We start from the raw sequence: 18516 nt of genomic DNA, 5'->3' as shown, positions 1-18516 counted from the left end.
GAAATCTGTTTTTTTTTTATTTTTAAAACTTTATTTTTATTTTTCCAAACCTGAATTTCGTTTGAAATATAAAATTTCAACCCTCTAAACTGATGAAAAATTTATTTTTTTAGAAATGAAAATGAGATCTTGCACTAAATTTAAACTTTCACGTATGTTAAACTGATATTTTGTGTTGGAAAGTTTTAGAGTGGGAGTTTTAGGCTTTGTGGGTTTTTGAGATCTTGTTGGTTGGATATTTTCTTCTTTTGTTGTGATACCTTTGAGGTTTTTAGTTTTTTGGGTGTGATTTGGTGGTTTGTTTTCCACTTTGGGATGTACTTGCCATACTTTGTTGGTTTATTTGAAGAATTTACGGTTTTTGGCTAACTACATTTAGTAAATATCTTAAATTTTGTTTTTAGAAAATGTTTCTCTGGTTACATTATGGATGATTTATACTTCATACATTTAATATGTACTGTATTCACTATTCATCATGAATATACTATCATTTGTAAAGCTTAGAGAACACTTCTATTCTCAATGGTGAGTCCTTCAAATATAGTTCTGCATAGAGAATACTTTTATTCGATGAAGTATATAAAAGTGACCATGATTATATATTGGTGAATGACACACTTATTCATATATAGCTATTATTTTCTCCACCGTTTCTCTCTTGGCATATATATATATTCCAAGTACCAACACAACAATCTCTGAAATTACTTGCATGTAGCAACCAGCACTTTTCTGGGAGGAAGGGAAGGCCTTCTACCATGAAGCAAAGCATAGTTATCAAAGAAGAGAACATCTCCTTTCTCCCACTTGAATTGTATGCTTTCTTCTTCAATGATCTCTCCACACCTTTTCACTACATGTTCTGGAATCTCTGTTCCATCTGCCATTGTGGCCGAGCTGAACTCCTTCCCGTGCATGCCTACTATTGTGTTATACCACATTCTTCTTTCTTTCCTTCCTTCAAATACCCTTGTTAAATTTCTTGGTCCAATAATTGTCTTCATCCCACCATCTTCAAGCCACTCCACTTCCATTCCTAGAGCGTTCACCCTGCAAAAATGTTTTAATCAAAACATGTAGGATTCAATGGCCAAACCACATTTTTTTCTTCAACACATGTATCCTCCATTAGAGACAATTTTGTTCAAGCCGACTAAGAGAGACAATCATGTTTGAGTCGAGAATGTCCTCATTCTAGTGGGGCTTGCTCTCCCAGTGGAGGGTTTTCCATACACAAGACTCGAACATGAGATCTTGCTTAAGAAGAATTAAACATGTATCACTTGAACCAACCACTGATTGGTTGGCCAAGCCACAAATGATGGCATATAGAGATTTTCACTAATTAAATTCATATTTAAGAATAAGTAGACACATTTATATAGATAGATAACTATCATGACTATTAATGCAGCTTATTGATCTACTATATAGTATGGCTTCAATGAGATTCATGCTGCTCTATTTATGGCTAAGATTCATGCTGAGATTCTACTAAGCTGCATTAATAGCTGGCTTCAATGACTATTAGTATGTTTCTTAAATTGGAAATTTAGAGACCTGGATGGATATGACACACGTTATGGACTCAACATGCATGTGCAAAATTAGTGGGCATTGAATTTAGGTGTTTGAAGGAAAAATATACCTTTTCTCAGCTTCAATGGGATCTGAGGTCCCAAAGGCATCCTGCCACCCTCTACCTCTCATGGAACCAGTATTGTTATTACTAAGAGCTGTGAATGAATACTTCAAACCCTTCTCTTCCATCAACTTCACCTCTTCTGGGAACTCCTTCAGCATCTTTTCTGTCACTCGGAAGCTTGGAACAAAAGGGGTCTCTCCTCCTTCAGGGGGAGGTGTCTCACAAAAGAGTATCACTTTCTTGGGATTATCCTTAAACTGGTTATTTGAATCCCCCATTTTGTTAAAAACACACAAAGGGAAAGTTAATCTCCATAGGAAATGCAAATAATTGGCCCAATTTAATTATAATTTTTTTTCATTGAATCACAGTTTTGATTGCTCTAGAAGAAGTTGTATGATGATGTAAGAAGCTGAATTATAAAATAATAAAAAGTTATACATATTGATATACGTTGTAGGATGCCGAATCAATTCAAAGATGTACATTAAAAAAATCAATAGTCTTAGTTCAAATCACATCATCACTTTCTGCCCCCATTGGTGTGACCAAAGCTACGGAGAACATGACATAGTATGAATACATTTTATATCATAAGTAGAGGTATATTCAGAGAATCTTGTCATGCTAAACTTATGTACATTTTTACATACTTCTAATGTGCTCATATCTGGTCAAATGTTTGTTAAGATTGTTCCCAAAAAAGGATCAATCAGATTCACTAATGGAATTCATTAAGTGAAAAAAATCTCTGTATTGCATTTTGATCTCAAATTTTGTTCTTTTTATCATTCTCTGTGATCATATGCTGCTTAAGTGATTAACTGAGTTGAGAGTTACCAAGAACACATTATAAAAGTAAAGGAAAACTGTTTGGAAAGATTTATTTGAAATGATTCTTTGAATATGATGATTTTGATATCAGGAAACTAGTTAAATGACATAATCATGGTGCTGATATCAGTATGATAATTTTGACTTACCAAAACCATTTCATGATGATAATAAATGAACTCTGAGAGGGGTCCTTCATTGGCAGTCCAAACCCTCTTGTAAACATGTGTGCGAGGTGCCGGTCCAACATACCGAATGTCTTCCCATCCACAGGTTTCAATGATTTCATTGAAGTCCTCAGCATTCTTCACATCGAAACCGCGAAGCAGGACAGCACTGTTCTTGATGATCATTTGTTCAAACCAATCTTTCTTGTTCTTCAGACCCAATAGCAAGGATGCTAAGTCACTCTTGTTAGGCTCTGAAGGTTTCAGCACCAAGGGAATGGTTTCACCATCTAGTACTTTTTCTCCTTCAACGTTACCCACCTTGAAGTCCTTGCAAGAAAACTCCATCTTTCTGCCACCTTTCTCTGATATCAAATGCTTGTATGTTAAGTGATATTTACTTATGAGGGATTACCTATTTATATAGCAATGGTTGGTGTTAAAAATTTATATGTTGATGTAACACGAGGCTGGCTTTGAGGATTCTTCTTCTTGTTGTTATCTAACTGTTCTTATGTTTTGCAAGGAATTTAGTTTCCTAGTTCTTTTTTATTTGGATTGGCCTTTTTTTAAAACATTATTTTGGCTTTGGTTCCAAGGTATGAAACTGCTAAATGCCACATGGACATTATAAACCATTTGAATGTAGTGCAAAGTTGACGTACAGGCCAAAAAATTGATGTAACCAATTAATTATAATCCTCCAAAGTCCTAGTAAAAGTAAAACCAACGACAAAGTTCATAGTAATCATCCCTAAACTTTGGTCAAGAAACTCAAAATTTGGTTGTTATAGCATGAGTATCTCCATGAGAAACAACTTGGTCGAATTGAGAGCATCTACATTTTGTTGGAGCTAGTTCTCCTAGCAGATTCTTCTCCCATATATGAAACTTAAATACGAAACATTGTTTAATGAGAATTAAGCATGTATCAACTTGAACTGACCACCTGTTGTATCTTATACTTTGATTGGGTAGAAGTTCGCCATCAACTGATTCACAAGAACCATTACTTTAAATAATAATTTCTGGTAGGAATTTTGGAAGCACCTTGGTTAATCAGATGCATTATGAGATGAAATTTCTTGCTCTATACCAAGAAGTTATCCTCCACCAGCTCTAACACAAAGCAAATAACTCCTGTTTACCTTGGGTAGTACTAGTCTCACATGATGAGCTAATTATTTCTTGATCTGCAGGCTGAAAAATCAAACCAAATATTATAATGAATAAATAGTATACTTATATTTGACTGTTGAACTTACATTCATAAAATATTCAGGATGACTGTCTAATTAGTTTGGATGTTCCATTACTCATTAGCATCACTTTCACTATTCATATGAAGTCACAACTTCAATTTCATGTACATTTGTCAGGTTAAATAAAAATGGTCTGATCAGCATGTACACTTAGTTTGAACTTTTGACTATGTATTCTATTTTCTGCTAGGAGACTGATTTCTTTATTTATATGCAAGAGTCTAACTTGCCTCATATAAACTCAAGCCAGAAACACTAGACAACTGAATAATCCAACTTATTATAGGTTCATATTTTAAATGAAGAGACGAATGACAGCCAAAGCAACTTATTTAAGGGCAAAAGTACGTATTTAAGAAGCAACTATATGTTAGGTTCGGATAGTAAATTTGCAGGTACATTTTCCTGAAGACTCACAGTTTAGTGCAGTAAGATCCACGGCTTAACTATGTAAGCAAAAACATATTAGTGTCAGCTTGGTCGACGCTAAACTTTGATAGTTCTTCTATCCTTGTATCCGTATAAGCTCGCTTAAATCCTCACACTCTCTCCAAAGTCCAAACCTCTTCTGCCACCTCTCCCTCCATGGTCCCACGGTCCCACCATTACTCACTAGTTTTATTAAAATACTATTAATTAACTTATGTATAAAAATAATTTAAAAATAAATCTATACTAGAATACAAAATTTAAACTCAACGCAAGAAGAAGGAGATATATAAACCTTTACTTGTGATTTTAAAAAAAAGAGGATTTATTATGTTGGCCTCATAATCTAGACATGATCTATTCTATAAGATTGGAATACCAGTTTATCCGCATCTAAGAAGGTTTCATCGATTGGTTCGTCCTTGTCCATGTAGACCATTCCTACGAGACTTGGCATAAATTGTGGCACTAACATGATCCCTCGCTGTGAAAAAAAAAAGGTTGGCGAAATTGCTTAGATCTTCTCCCGATGCGAGCTAAGCTACATCATCGTGGTTTAAGGGTTGATCATTTGTGTCCATTATGCCTCACAATTAAGGAGTCAATTCACTATGCTTTGTTTTTTATTTCTGTGATCAAAGGGATGTGCATGGTTCACTTCTCCCCTTGGTCTTCGTCTTGATCGTGAGTGTCACATGCATGAGTTCATGGCTTGTTTCTTAGTGTCTACTTATTCATCCAGATCATAATTTAATTTTGATGCACCTATCTCTCCTTTGAGCTTGGCAAATTTTGGTTTCATTGTTAGGGATGAGCATGGGGAAGAGTTGGCGGCAACAACGTCAACATTGGTGGAGGTTTTGTCTCCAATTATAGCGAATGCCCTTTGCTTCATGTGAGCACTTTTCTATGACTTCAGACCTTTGTTTCAGAAGGGTATGTTTTGGAACTGATTGTCTTTAATTGTTTGAGGGTTGGAAGCATCATCCCAAGAATAATTCTTATTTTACTTCTATTATTTGTGATTGTAGGAATTTGTTTTCTTGTTTTGATATTTTTCAAATTTTGTTTGTTGTCATTTTGGCAATTTCATTGCTAGTTATTTAATATTTAGTTAGGCTTTCTTTTCGTTTGAACAATGTTGTTAGTATTAAAGAAGTCCCTCCATACTCTCTTCTCTTATTTAGATTGATGTATTAGCCTTTGTACCATATTCTTCTTAATGTGAGATTTTTTTTAAACTAATCATAATATTAAATGATAAATGAAAAGACAATTAGATCCATAACTATTCTGATATTTCAGAAACAAATAATATTTTTTTAGGATTCAAGCCTTATTTTCAATACAACCATACAAAAAGACAAACTTAAATTATGATGAATGGATAATTACGTGTAAACTTAAACTTATGTAGTGTCATACATCTAATTTCCTAAAAGAATCACATATAAGCTAAATAAAATAACCCTTTAACATATAGTTATTTAATTTCCCTAAAACCCCTTTAGTACAGCACTCACTTTACCACTGAAATCAGTACACAGTCACATACCAAGGTGGATCTAGAACAGAGTTGTCGGCATCTCTCAGTAGAGTACACAGAGATACCAACACCAACACCAACCACCACTTCTTATGGCCAATCTCTCTCCCACACTCCCATCAGTACCTCTCCTCTTCTTTGCAAGAATTTCAGGGCTCACAGTAGCACTGCTTGTTCTCTTCTGGGCTCTTGCCTTCAAATCCAGCTTCCTCACTCACTCCCTTTCCCAACAAGACCTCATCTATGCAGTACACACCACAACTTGCTCTTTTTTTCTGCATTACTTCCTTTCTTCATTCCCTGATTAGAAAGTTACCTTTTTCCAATTAGCTAGCTAAAGGAGCTTCCTTTTTCCTGTGTGTTTTTTTACTGCAGATTCTTCATCCTCTTTTGATGGTCATTGGATTTATCATCTTAAGTGGAGAAGGTAAGCTTAATTAATTAGCTAGAAACTAGTTTTAATTATCAGAGAAACCCTGAAATGTGATACATTATATCATGTTATTGGTCATTAGGTGATTTTTTGTAATTTGAAAATGAAATGCTGTGCAGCAATCTTGGTGCATAGATGGTTACCTGGGTCTAGGAGCTTGAAGAAATCAGTGCACTTGTGTCTTCAAGGGGTGGCTTTGACTTCTGGGATCTTTGGGATTTGGACTAAATTTCAGGGACAGAATGGGATTGTGGCTAATTTCTATAGCCTACATTCATGGATGGGTTTGCTTTGTGTATCCCTCTTTGGAGCTCAGGTAATTAATTCATCTTCATATTCTTCCAGGATTATTTCTTCATATTTTCTTAACTTAATTAAAATCTTTTGAAAACTATGCTCAATTGTAATCCAGTTATATATGTCTTAATAGCGCTCATTAATCAGGATAAATTGTTTTAATGAAGCTGGTCTACTTTTCAATCAATCTTTGGTTTTTTAATGAAATTATTTTGGCAAAATTAACTAAGCTGAATTCAATAATGTCACTATGTTCATAAATAGGGGCTCGATAATTGATATTGATGATGACATTGTGGCCCCTCTGTCTCTTTTTAGTTTTTAGAAGGAAGACATATATTGCGTTAACCCACCATTTTTCTTGAAATCATGAAAAACAAATTCATTAGACGAAGTCCCGTAAGAAAACTATACTTGTTGCAAATGTTAGTAAGATACTTTTAATACAATTTTTTGACATATGATATATTATTAAGTGGAATTTCAGCCCCTAACTCACTTTCTAGTCACTTGTATGTAGTCTAATAAAAAAATGTATATAAAAAAATATGCTACAAAAATATTTATAATTTATAATTTTTTAAAATCCTTTTGTCATTGTTTTGAACTCAACGAATACTTTTGATATTGATACTGTATTTCTAGTTGTGTACTTTTTATAAAGTACAATTAATTTAAATAATGAGAATTGAATTTAATTGATGATAATAATTGTTTTTACAACTAGAGCTTATTATAATAATATAATATTTGAAAAATAAGGAAATGATCCTACCAATACCATGTTAGTAACATGTAAGCAACCTACACTTATCTTAATTAATAGTGTACCCTGTGATAAAACATTGGATAGAATATTATTTTAAGCAAGAGCACTTGTTCAAGGGGGGTAAAAGAGCACAAAGATACACTTTGGTTCTGGAAATGTGTCGGTCGTTTACATTCATCCCAGGTTGGATCAAATGAAACCAAAAATAACAACCAAAGTTTAAATAATTTGTAACAGCTAGCGTTTATTTTCACTGTAATAATTCATTTTACCAGCAATGTTCAGAGTGGTAGTGGCTCTGGTTTCTTGAGCTTACAGTCTTAAGTTCGATCCCTGGATCCATGTTTATGAAAAACAACCCTGTCGAGAGGGGTCTCTGCTTTGATGGTTGATAGTACTCCAAGGGTTCCCTATGGAGTATACCTATGGTGGGGAAAAAATATTTTATCATTTACTAATATTATATTTCCATTTGCACTATAAAAATAAAAGAGATTATATTTTGGAGCTGATTTTACAGTGAAGGTCAGCTCTTATATAATCTTCGCCATATATGTGCAGTGGTTGATGGGGTTCTTGAATTTTTGGCACCGGGGAGAGGCGCGTTCAGCGAGGATAAGGATCTTACCTTGGCATATCTTCCTGGGACTATACACTTATGGATTGGCAATAGCAACTGCTGAAACTGGATTGCTGGAGAAATTGACATTATTACAAACAAAGAGAAATGTACCTAAACACAGCACTGAGTCCATTGTTGTTAATAGCTTAGGTTTGGGTCTTGCCCTCCTAAGTTGCTTTGTTATTTTGGCTGCTGTTTCACCTAAGTATCAATCATCTCTTCAAAGCAAACTTTTGTACTTAGACACGAGGTGTTTGTCATCTTAATCAATAAAACGCTACACTGGCTGATTTGCCTTTTCTGATCAATAAATTCATATGCCTTACATTGTGGTCATAGTGAGCATTTTGAACTTTAAAGAAGATATGAGTTATTTTGTTTTGGACAAAATAGATATTGCAAAATTGTATAAACTAGTTGTCCTCTTATTGGGCTTCCCACTTTTACTCACTCATGATAGGCCCAAACAGATTAATTACAAACCAAATGGCTGAAGGCTGAAGGCTTTTCGGCCTGTTTTTAATGATAATCATCCATTGACCAAAAAAAAAATGGCTGAAGGCTTTTATATAGTTTTATTATATTTTATTTGGTTATGTTATTATTAATTTTTTATAATGTTCCCTGTAATTAAATGGTGTCATATGTAGGAAGATCTCACTCTTGGTAGCCATATATTGTATCTTTTGTTTTTGAGAAATTAATTAGAAAATTGATACAATTGTTTTTTAGCCTTTCATATTAGAAATTAAGGTTCTTTTACTTGATAGGATGATCACCCTATCAATTGGTGTTTTTATCATCGATCTCGTTCCTTCTTCTGCGCCACACTTAGTTTTCCATTATTTCCACTTCTATGAGATTTCAACATTTCTACTCTTAGGCCACATATTAGATTCTTCTCATCTACACCTTATTCATCCCTTTCATATTATCCCAGTTCTACAACACACTATTACTCCAACATTACCTACTCCATTATCCCCAAATATTAGTTTATCGACATTGATGTCCTTGTGTGGTGAGTATCCACTATGGTAATAAGAATATTATTTTTATTAGATTCTCACAAACAACGTCAATTGATCTTCCTCTAGTTTGAGACCTGGTTAGTGATAAAATCCCCATACTAGTTGAATGGTGTTCGATTGAATGTTTGATGGTGCAACGATGGAAGTACTTGCAACTTAAATTAGTTCAAGACCAAAGAGAATCCCTTGGCTATTGAAGAGCAATAGGAGAGAAAATTAATAGTCTCTTTTAGCTTACAATGAGTGTAAACCTTACATACTTGGTTGTCCTCTTATGTTCAACGACTAGGAGTTAGCCACCTGTTTATGTGACATAACTAGACCATGTGACAATAGTTTAACCTTGGCCGAAACACCTTGATTATGGTTGAAATTGTTTAACTATTGTGTTAAGCCAGCTATTTAAAACGATGAAAGTTTTATCCTCCTTTGTCTTGTGACTTAATCGCGACGTTGAACTTTGTTGTCTTTGGACTTGATGGCTTTAGGCCATGTGGTCAGATCTCAATCAAAACAACAAAGATTATATTCATCTTGGTTTGTGCTCACTAGTTAGGAGTTAGGGCATATTTGGAATGAGCTAACCCATCTTTTTCCTAAAGAAAATTAAAGGTAAAGTCTAAGAACATAGATTCCCAAAACATTGGGTGAAACTAGTACAACAATTTTCAAGACAGGAACACACACTCCATACTCCAATTGAGGTTAGGTAGCACGGTGTCTGTCCCTGTAGTTACTCTACTCTCTCGCCGCTGCTCCTCCGTCAGCCACCGCGTCAGCCACCACCTTCCTCCTCCTCCATCCTAACCCTAACAATGTGGCCTCCTCCCACTTCTTCTTCAACAAACTCTTCCTTCTGCTTCCCCTTCCCTTCCACTCTCTCTCATCGCCCCCTTTTCAACCCTCCTCATCGTCCCACCCAATTCCTCTTCCCCCGCCGCTTCCACCTCTCCGCTTCCCTCTCCCGCTCCGACGATCTCAACGGCTGGGCTATCCTCGACTCCCCTGCCCGCCCTACCACCACCCACAAAGGCTTTCCTTCGAATGCTGTAGTGGGTGTTGGCACTTCCCTCGCTCTTCTCCTTGCTCTATTTGGTACTTTCTCACTATCCAGGAAAGGTTCGTTTCTCTTACCTTTCACTTCCATGTGTGAACTAGTTTTTGGTGGTGTGAAATTGATGTGTGTTTTGGTTTGGTTTTTGATTAGGTTTCAATGTTCAACTCACGAGCCCGTTGCAAGCAATGTGGAGTAGTCCTATTGAAACTCGAGAGCATCGCGACAAGGTTGCTGAAGAGCTCCACATTTCTGATGAGGCCTCCCCTGAGGCTGTTTTGGAAACTGTTGCATTTGCCCCCTGTTAGTGTTACAATTACCGTGATTATGTTTTTATTTAAGTTTATGATGTTTACCAAGGGATCGAAGCATATGTCTCGTATTGTGATTGTGTTCCTGTTAGTTTGTGTGTTGATGGACTTGTAATTCTGATTGGTCTGGGATTACTAACTTAAAACGCTTTTTTAATTATTCCTTTCTTAGTTTGGCAATTTTGTGTTTAGGATTAGGCTTGAGTAGCCTTGTGTTTATAGTGGTTTCTTGCAATGTCCTCATCTTGTTGTTGTTACTATCAGCAACTGTAGAAAAGTTTGAACGTGTTGCGGTTCCAGTTTCTGTGGATTCTACCCAGGAAGAAGCATTGTCTGTCTTAAAAACACTCAAGGTTTGTTTCTTTGAGCAATATTTTTATGAATCAGTGACACTGCTAGTATCCATCTACATTGTGTTAATGGTCTGCATAACCATTTATTGAACCACTACTTATTGGAAGTCTGGAAGGGTTCATTTATGTATCAACCATATTAGCTAGGAACAGGGCCGAAACCTTGTATAGATGATAATAATCCCACAAACATTATTAGTTATTTTCTTTGGTATACAAATATTTGGGCCCATTTGTTTAAGCTTAAGAAAAATTGATTTAGTTTTTAGAGATTTTACGTAAAAAGTAGAAGGTACTTTTTGTTTGGTTACAATTCTTTGACTCGTGAACCTTAGGTCTTCGACTTATTTAGTTTGTAAACACTGCTTGAGTCATTTGTTATGATTGTGGTTATGCTGCTTAAGTTTTTAGCGGATGTATGCTAAAAAATAAAGCAAGCAAGAACTGAGGGAGAGAGCCAGTGAAATTTTGATGTATGTAGTATATCGTTTTAGTTAAGAATGATACTCACAAAGTTTGATTTGGTTTACCTCCAGAGAACTTTTGATGCAGTTTGACATTTATGTTATGGTGTACTTAAACTTGTACTGCTTAGTTCTTACATGGAATATGCTCTTGTATATTTGTATGTTCCATTATGCAGCACTAAAACTACGTGCTATTATTTTGGAACCTTGGGTAGAATCGTAGACATGAAACTAGTAGTTTTTGCTGATTGATCTAGATAATTGAAGATGATGTGGAAGGTAATGAGCTGTGTACACGAAGAGAATTTGCTAGATGGCTAGTTAGATTGAATTCTTCTTTAGAAAGGTGCGTTCATAATGCATCATGCATGTCCCTTTACAATCAGTGATTGGTTTAAAGCTAAAAATGTACCTTTGCCTGGCTTTCATCAACAACTGGTTTCTTTATCTTCCAGGAATCTAGAATACAGGATTGCCCCAGTACTATCACTTTCTGGATCTGTAGTTACTGCATTTGATGATGTTAGTGTTGAAGACTCAGATTTTCGATACATTGAAGGTAAAAATGATGAAACTCCGACCCAAAATGTTTGTTTCTTGGAATCAGAAATTGAATTTTTTTTTTTCAATTTGAGGTTGAAGTTTTAGCAGAAGCCGGTGTGGTCCCCAGCAAATTATCTTGGAAGAATAGTTCCAATTCTGGTGGATCTGACAGTGAAGAAAACATAAGTTTTTTTCCTGACAGGTGAATTCGTGTGCCATCCCTCTTCTACACTTCTCAATCGTATGCCATTTTACTGAATAGGAAATATGTGCACTGTAGATTCATTTCACGACTAGATCTGATAGACTGGAGAGCTCAGTTGGAGTATAAATTTTTCTTTGGGTCAATTGACCAGGTAAGCTTTTTTCAGAATCTAATCATTTGAATATTTATTAATTTGCATGATAAAATCTACCGCTTGTCTGTCAGCTCTTAAAACCTGACTTTTTTACAGTCCAGATATCAATTAAAAAAGCAGGTTATATGGATGTGAAGGAGATCACTTCTCTCGCAGTTTATGTGGACATCTTGGCAGGGGATAGGAGCATACTCAGAAAAGTATTTGGTATCATTTCTCTAGCTTTTCCTCCATGCAATGATGCTTTTTTTGTCTGTCTGACAATGACAAACTGGTTAAGCAAATCAAATTTCTTTAGACTGTTATATTTGCAAGCATGCATGTTTTTTTTATATCTTTTATGTTTTCAAGGGTTATTGACCAATCATAGATGATCAGAAATTTTTCTTTTCATTTAAAGTTCACAGTAAATACAAATTCCAGTTTACGTATGTTTCGCAATGGGAACAATGAAGGTTGTTGATATCAAATGTAGAACCACAGAAGCTTAACCAAATAAGTAACAAAATTGAACTCAAGAATTTTCAATACCCATTTTATGCTTATACCATGATGAGTAAATGAATGAAGAGTGAGGCTTGTTATATATCTTATCTTTGAACTGTGGATGGTCACTATTTAATTATTTATCTAGGAATGCCACACTGAAGAATGATCATATAAAGATTCTACTGTGAACTAATTGTTACAGGACAGAGCAAGCGATTGCAGCCAAACAAACCTGCAACAAAAGCACAAGCAGCTGTGGCTCTGACAAGTGGCAGGATGATGGAAGCAATATCTGCTGAATTGTTAAGAATAGAAGCTGAAAATTCTGCTCGGCAAGCTGCGGCAGAAGAGATCAGGTCTGAGTTGCTTAGCCGAGGAGACATACAGAAGTTTTGGGATTTGAAGCTTAGTGAAGAGAAAAGTCGTGGTTTTGATGCAGAGAGGCTTTATCTCGATGCAGTAAACAATTTGGAAGAAGAAACAATCAATCAAGATAAGATACATGCTGAGTATTTAAAAGAAAAGGAAGCAATGGATTGTCAAAAGCAACTGCTGCTTACTTTAAAGAAAGAAGTTGATGAGATATCAGAAAAGCTTGCATCAGAGAGAGTCATATATGTAGATGAGAAGCAGATTGTACATAAGTTGCTCAAAGATTTAGAGTTCAAGCATGAAGAAATGCTTGACACCAAATCCACACTGGAAGCTGAGAAAGAAGCTCTTCAGATTCTTAGGTAATTTATGAATTGTTTGTTGTCTCCTTTTTGGCATAATTACTGTCATTTAGTGTAAAGTCAGCTATCCATTGGAATACTTTTTCGATTTATGGTTTTCCAATTAGAATTCTGAAGGATTTTTCTGCATGATGGAAAACAGTCAAAACACATTTTTTTCAAGATTGATTGATGGTTGAGTCAGATTTTGAGAGGGACATTTGGGTAGAGAGTAGAAACTAATCCTTATGTCTATAGCGTCTCTACCTAGCACAATCTGCCTCTAATTCCGTCCATGACCATGATCACGTCTTGTCTTGGGAATTCTACATTTTTAGAAACTTGTTTGGGAGGGAAGCTAGTGACACTTGATTTTCTTTTTTAAAAAGACTGAACATTGTCTCACTGAGGTCAGCAACGTGGGTCAATTGATGCCATTGGGTTCTTTGGAAAACCAACGTGCCAATTAATAATTTAAGTGTTTTGTAATTATTTCTCTGCAAGTTTTCTTTGGTTCACATTGTGCATCTGAATTGTTTTCTCTTAGGCCAATCATGTCCAGGTTATTGACATTTCTTTTACCTCTAATTCCATTCTTATATCTGGACTTCAGTTTTTGAAACTTGTTTGATCTAGAAGCTAGTGGCACATGATTTTTTTTTACGGCTACAACAACCCAGTATGTCTCACTGTGTCTGTACATGGGTCAATTGATGTCCTTGGATTCTTTCGCAAGCCAATTTTTTTTATAAAACCATTTAACATCAGCCATAAGGTGCTTTTTAATTATTTTTCTTAAAGTTTTCTCTTGTTCTCCTCGTGCATGTGAATTGTTTGCCCTTGTGGGCAACCATGCTCCAGGTTAGTGACTTAGTGTTATGTCTAGTGATGTCCTGTCTTTGGATGCAAATATATGCATAACCAAGCATTGAAGTGTGGAATGATCTAGTGCAGGATGAGTTAAGTTTCTGGCACGTCTTGATCTTGTAGTATTAAAAAAACATAAATCAGTCATTAGAAAGTCATCATTTGATGCATAAATTAGTGAATCTGCTAGAAATTGTGGATGTATTTTGAATTGGGTGTCTGATGAAGAGTGCAAATGTTGCAGATCTTGGGTGGAGGACGAGGCAAGAAGAAGCCAAGCTCGGGCAGCTGTTCTTGAAGAGGTAGCGCGAAGATGGAAATGGGATGACCAAGCTTGAGAGTTATAGGGGATGCGTCCTTTAAATGTAAATTATTATCTTTTATTTACTGATAGCACAAATTCTTTAGGGTTCAATGGTCTGTTTGGTTTGGTCTTCAGGGAGAGAGGAAAGGACTGAGGCTGGTAATTAGCCTCATCCTTCTTTTGGTATACACATATTAAAAGGGGAAAGGAAGAGATTTCAGTGGGCTCCAAAGATTTTTCCACCCCTCTCGTGGGATTGGTTGGGGGTGAAGAAAGTGGAAATGCAGCTAATGTTTTCTTTATCTGTTTGTGGTTCCTGTTTTAACTATTTCAAATCTTGGATGCTTTAGAAAATTCTGTTTCAACTATTATAGAAATAAGAATGACAAGAATGACGTTTTACAGTTATACATTTGTATCTGCATAGTTTTACAACACATGGAGATTGCATTACACTTTTTTTTTTGTCAAAACAAGGTTTCCTTAGCAACTTTGGATTCTTCATGAATTTTTTCCCTGCATCAAAAGTCCAAGTTAAACACATGAAACATATAAGAATTTGGATAGGTACCGATGGAAATGTGATGCGTCCTTTAAATGTAATTTTTTTATATTTTATTTACTAAAAAAGCACAAATTCTTTAGGGTACAATGGTCTGTTTGATGTGTTTTTGTTGAAGGTATTTCACACAATATATATAATTTTGGATATCTATTATATTCATAGATATGCAAGTAGATATTCATATTTAGATTTTAGTGTCAAATAGTTTTTTTTTCTTTTTTCATTTGTATGAAATGCTAATCTAGTTTTTAAGAACATAAAATATGTGTGGGGATGCACAGATGGATACAGCTAGTCGAACAAAGGCCTAGGTCCATAAATTGGTATGTATTAATTGGATAAACTCATCTGCCCACTTGTCTTTTGGTTTATGGTTCTACTTGTCATGTTGTCACCACTCTACAATATCTTCTACGTTTCTCTTTTATATCGATTTAGCATATATTTATTTGGAATATTTCTTACTTTTCTTATTATGATAAGACAAGACAGCCAATGAACTAAAGTTAGGTCTTAATCAGATTTTTAAGGTGGTATAGAGTATATTTTAATTATAGAATTGTCAATACAAAAATTTAAAACCATTTTAACATCTTGCACAAAAAAAATCATGTCAAGCTTAATTAGCTTCATTTTAACTCTCACCTATTTATTGGTTGAGATTTTAAGTCCTTTGCGTTGCAATAAAATTTGAATTGGTGAGCAACTTTCAACAAAAATATCATCTGACGCTCATACTTAAGAGTGAGTCGCTGCTAATTTCAACAACATTTCACTTAGCTATACCTGATAATATGGATATGTTTCTCTTCATTCTCACATTTTTTATTAAAGAAAAAAGTTAACATCATTAAATCAAACACGCAGTTAAGCTATCCATGACAAGAAGTAGTAGAGAAATGCCAAAAAGACTAAATAGTGATGTTTGTGGGTCAAAGCAATAAACGTTTTAGCTTTTTTCATTGCTCATAAGATTCCACATGCTTCCGTCCACTGAGTAAACTTCAGTCTTTACTTTCATATAGCATGTATTATTCTGTATCAACTTTGCATCCTCCATTTTTTTGGAAAATCCATGTAGAGCTTGCCGTTGAGCCGGACCCATAGGTTTCGTATAGGGTGCATTATGCCCAAAGTCTTGCACCGGTGCATGAACGGTTTGTGACCATAGAAACCGCATATTCCTTTAAGATTCCTTGTTTATTTCCAGGTAGTTATATTTATATTGGAAAGAAATGATTTTGAGAATGACTGTACTGACCCTCGCTTAGTGAAGGATATAAATGACATTAGTTGAAATGAATTGTTCTTGGGTAGAAGGATAAATTGGTGGCTTTAACAGTAGTCCACAACATCTGAATCCTGGTAGATTTAATGGTAACCCAGATGTTAAAGTAGTTAGTTTCCATTCGTTATTTGTTTTAGATGTCATTACCCAAAAATGGGTTTATCTATCGAAGTTATGACTGCCGTTTATTGTTAGTATTCGTGTAAAAGCATGTTATGTTTTTGTAAATACGTAGACGAGACCTTCCATGGGTGACGCTGAAGGAGGAGGAGGTAGAGACCTCTGGAGGTTGAAGAAACAAACCAAGTATACGACAAAGCTGTGTTTCGGGCCTTAAAAGCTTGGACTTCTAACAGTCCAATAAATGGATGGTCTTAAAAGCTTTTGTTGTAGGCGGTAGTGTTATTGAAGAAGGCCAGGTAGTAGCAATGTATAAAATAACCACATTCAATCAATGCCCACCTAATTCAATGATTAATTTGTTTTAATGTGGGTTTTTTTTTTTTTTGAAGGTTTTGATGTTTTGTGGTCGGTTGTGTGTGTAAACATAACAATTTGATGGGAAGAATATTATTTTAATATCATATAGCGTATGTAATTTTATTGTGGGGCAAACAAGTTCTGACTCTGATGCAAAGTCAAATGTATTAGGAATAAGAAGTTTTGATATGATGATAAGGGATATGAAGACAAGAAGCTCTGAGTGAATGGTCAAAGGTTGTGATGATCCAGATTAGCCGGACTGTGGAGCACTAATACATTGGAGAGGAATTTGTCCACTCAAAAGCTATATGTTGGCATCTTTATCCTTTTGTCCTAGTCTAAACCCTAAAAGACTTGAAGTTTTGAAGAACTAAGGCACGCCGGGACTTTGATAAGAAGTCATATGTACATTGCAATTCAAGGACGGGGGACCGAGTAGGTGATAAAGGTTTTACCACCTCTTTATCCTTTTGTCCTACTCTACTCTAAACCCTAAAAGATCTTAGCATTTTACTACCTTCATTCTTCTTAACTTGTTTATAATTTTCTTAATTAGAAGCTGGTAATTGTAAACCGAAAGTTGATTGAAAAGGTTCTTTGTATTACTTAAGGACGGGGACCGAGTAGGTGATAAAGGTTTTTTCGTTGTTAGTACTGCTTGCTTTGAAATTAAACTGTTATGATTCAATCATAGCAAAGCAGATACGGGTTTATCGTACTTAGGGATTTTGTGAACATTGGTTCTACCAGTTACATATTGACCAAGCAGATGAAAATATGTATGATAAATTGTTTTTATGAGTTTTAATACGAGGAAAGTGGTAAAAGAAGGATAACCGATTACTGAGATAACAAAGAAGAACATTTATTTAGGAAAGCATTCACCTAATCCTCTGATTGTATTAAACACAAACACTGAAGTAAAGGTTTATGTCACTTACGATGTTGAGAGCTTTTCACGTAACTATCTAGGTGCATTTATCAGTTGGAATTTCTAGATGCATTCGCTTACCATCTAAAATTCCCAAAAGGAATAATGTACATAAAGTTCTCTCTCAAAGTCATTCCCAATGGGGAATTCATCCTAAGACAAGGTACCCTAGGCTTGCAAGACTTTGTTTGTTACTCCGAAAACTCCTGTTAGAACTTAGAAACCCAAATGTCACGTGGAAGGCTACTACTGTTCCTATACAAGATACTGTCATTCTAGGACAACTAGGCCACCACTTGAGGGGAATTAGATTTCCCACCCCACTAATCCCACTAATAAGAAATGACACCTCACATAAAACAGTTCTGGAACTGTAATTCCCGAAATAATTTGGAAGTTGAGTTACCGAAGTATTTTCCCATTTAAAAGTGTGATATTACATTGTATTTTGCACTGACGGAAATTTAAATCCCGAATTAATTCGGAATATAAAATTCTGAACTCATTTTAGGGTTTGTCTACGGCTATTTTAGTCTTTTAACCCACAAATTATAGGGTTTTCACTCATCTCTGTTGTTCTTGCCACTAAACTTTGTCGTTCTTTCCACTTCTTCTACCATCTCTGCATGCGCAGCCTTCACTCATCCTCTCGCGTGACCATGGATGTAAGCATACACCGTAGCTGCAGGTAGCGCTATTGTGGTGTTTATAGTGTTTGATGTTAGGGTTGTTTTTTTATGCATCTTATACT

At 35.3% G+C, this 18516-nt stretch overlaps 3 protein-coding genes across 3 annotated transcripts; 2 read left to right on the top strand and 1 right to left on the bottom strand.

Annotated features, from left to right (window-relative positions):
• Positions 1–542: 542 nt before the first annotated feature.
• LOC130739606 (clavaminate synthase-like protein At3g21360) lies at positions 543–3052 on the bottom strand. Its single transcript, XM_057591940.1, has 3 exons — positions 2632–3052; positions 1652–1905; positions 543–1053 (listed from the first exon to the last, which is right to left on the bottom strand). The coding sequence occupies exons 1-3, from the start codon at positions 2995–2997 to the stop codon at positions 708–710; spliced, it is 966 nt and encodes a 321-aa protein (XP_057447923.1). The 5' UTR covers positions 2998–3052; the 3' UTR covers positions 543–707.
• A 2790-nt stretch (positions 3053–5842) lies between these two features.
• On the top strand, positions 5843–8343 carry LOC130739604 (probable transmembrane ascorbate ferrireductase 4). The gene is made up of 4 exons (XM_057591938.1): positions 5843–6134; positions 6262–6313; positions 6439–6635; positions 7947–8343. The coding sequence occupies exons 1-4, from the start codon at positions 5979–5981 to the stop codon at positions 8271–8273; spliced, it is 732 nt and encodes a 243-aa protein (XP_057447921.1). The 5' UTR covers positions 5843–5978; the 3' UTR covers positions 8274–8343.
• A 1274-nt stretch (positions 8344–9617) lies between these two features.
• On the top strand, positions 9618–14906 carry LOC130739603 (uncharacterized). The gene is made up of 10 exons (XM_057591937.1): positions 9618–10157; positions 10246–10395; positions 10668–10756; positions 11481–11569; positions 11679–11782; positions 11866–11968; positions 12047–12122; positions 12227–12332; positions 12817–13348; positions 14439–14906. Exons 1-10 carry the CDS (start codon positions 9854–9856, stop codon positions 14530–14532), a joined length of 1647 nt encoding a protein of 548 aa, XP_057447920.1. The 5' UTR covers positions 9618–9853; the 3' UTR covers positions 14533–14906.
• Positions 14907–18516: the final 3610 nt, after the last annotated feature.

This window comes from Lotus japonicus, chromosome 2 (genome assembly GCF_012489685.1).
Source record: "Lotus japonicus ecotype B-129 chromosome 2, LjGifu_v1.2".
Lineage (NCBI taxonomy): Eukaryota > Viridiplantae > Streptophyta > Magnoliopsida > Fabales > Fabaceae > Lotus > Lotus japonicus.
Note: the sequence above shows the minus strand (reverse complement) of the source record. Positions and strands in the feature narration are given on the sequence as shown.

Bases quoted from the DNA above. Each gene is read 5' to 3' on its own strand.
- LOC130739606 (XM_057591940.1), bottom strand. From the start codon at position 2,997: ATGGAGTTTTCTTGCAAGGACTTCAAGGTGGGTAACGTTGAAGGAGAA. The intron at 1,906-2,631 runs GTAAGTCAAAAT...TCAAATAACCAG, and splicing joins ATCATCATGAAATGGTTTTG to TTTAAGGATAATCCCAAGAA. The intron at 1,054-1,651 runs GTATATTTTTCC...ACATTTTTGCAG, and splicing joins CCCATTGAAGCTGAGAAAAG to GGTGAACGCTCTAGGAATGG.
- LOC130739604 (XM_057591938.1), top strand. From the start codon at position 5,979: ATGGCCAATCTCTCTCCCACACTCCCATCAGTACCTCTCCTCTTCTTT. The intron at 6,314-6,438 runs GTAAGCTTAATT...AATGCTGTGCAG, and splicing joins TATCATCTTAAGTGGAGAAG to CAATCTTGGTGCATAGATGG. The intron at 6,636-7,946 runs GTAATTAATTCA...ATATATGTGCAG, and splicing joins TATCCCTCTTTGGAGCTCAG to TGGTTGATGGGGTTCTTGAA.
- LOC130739603 (XM_057591937.1), top strand. From the start codon at position 9,854: ATGTGGCCTCCTCCCACTTCTTCTTCAACAAACTCTTCCTTCTGCTTC. The intron at 11,783-11,865 runs GTAAAAATGATG...TTGAGGTTGAAG, and splicing joins AGATTTTCGATACATTGAAG to TTTTAGCAGAAGCCGGTGTG. The intron at 12,123-12,226 runs GTAAGCTTTTTT...TTTACAGTCCAG, and splicing joins TCTTTGGGTCAATTGACCAG to ATATCAATTAAAAAAGCAGG.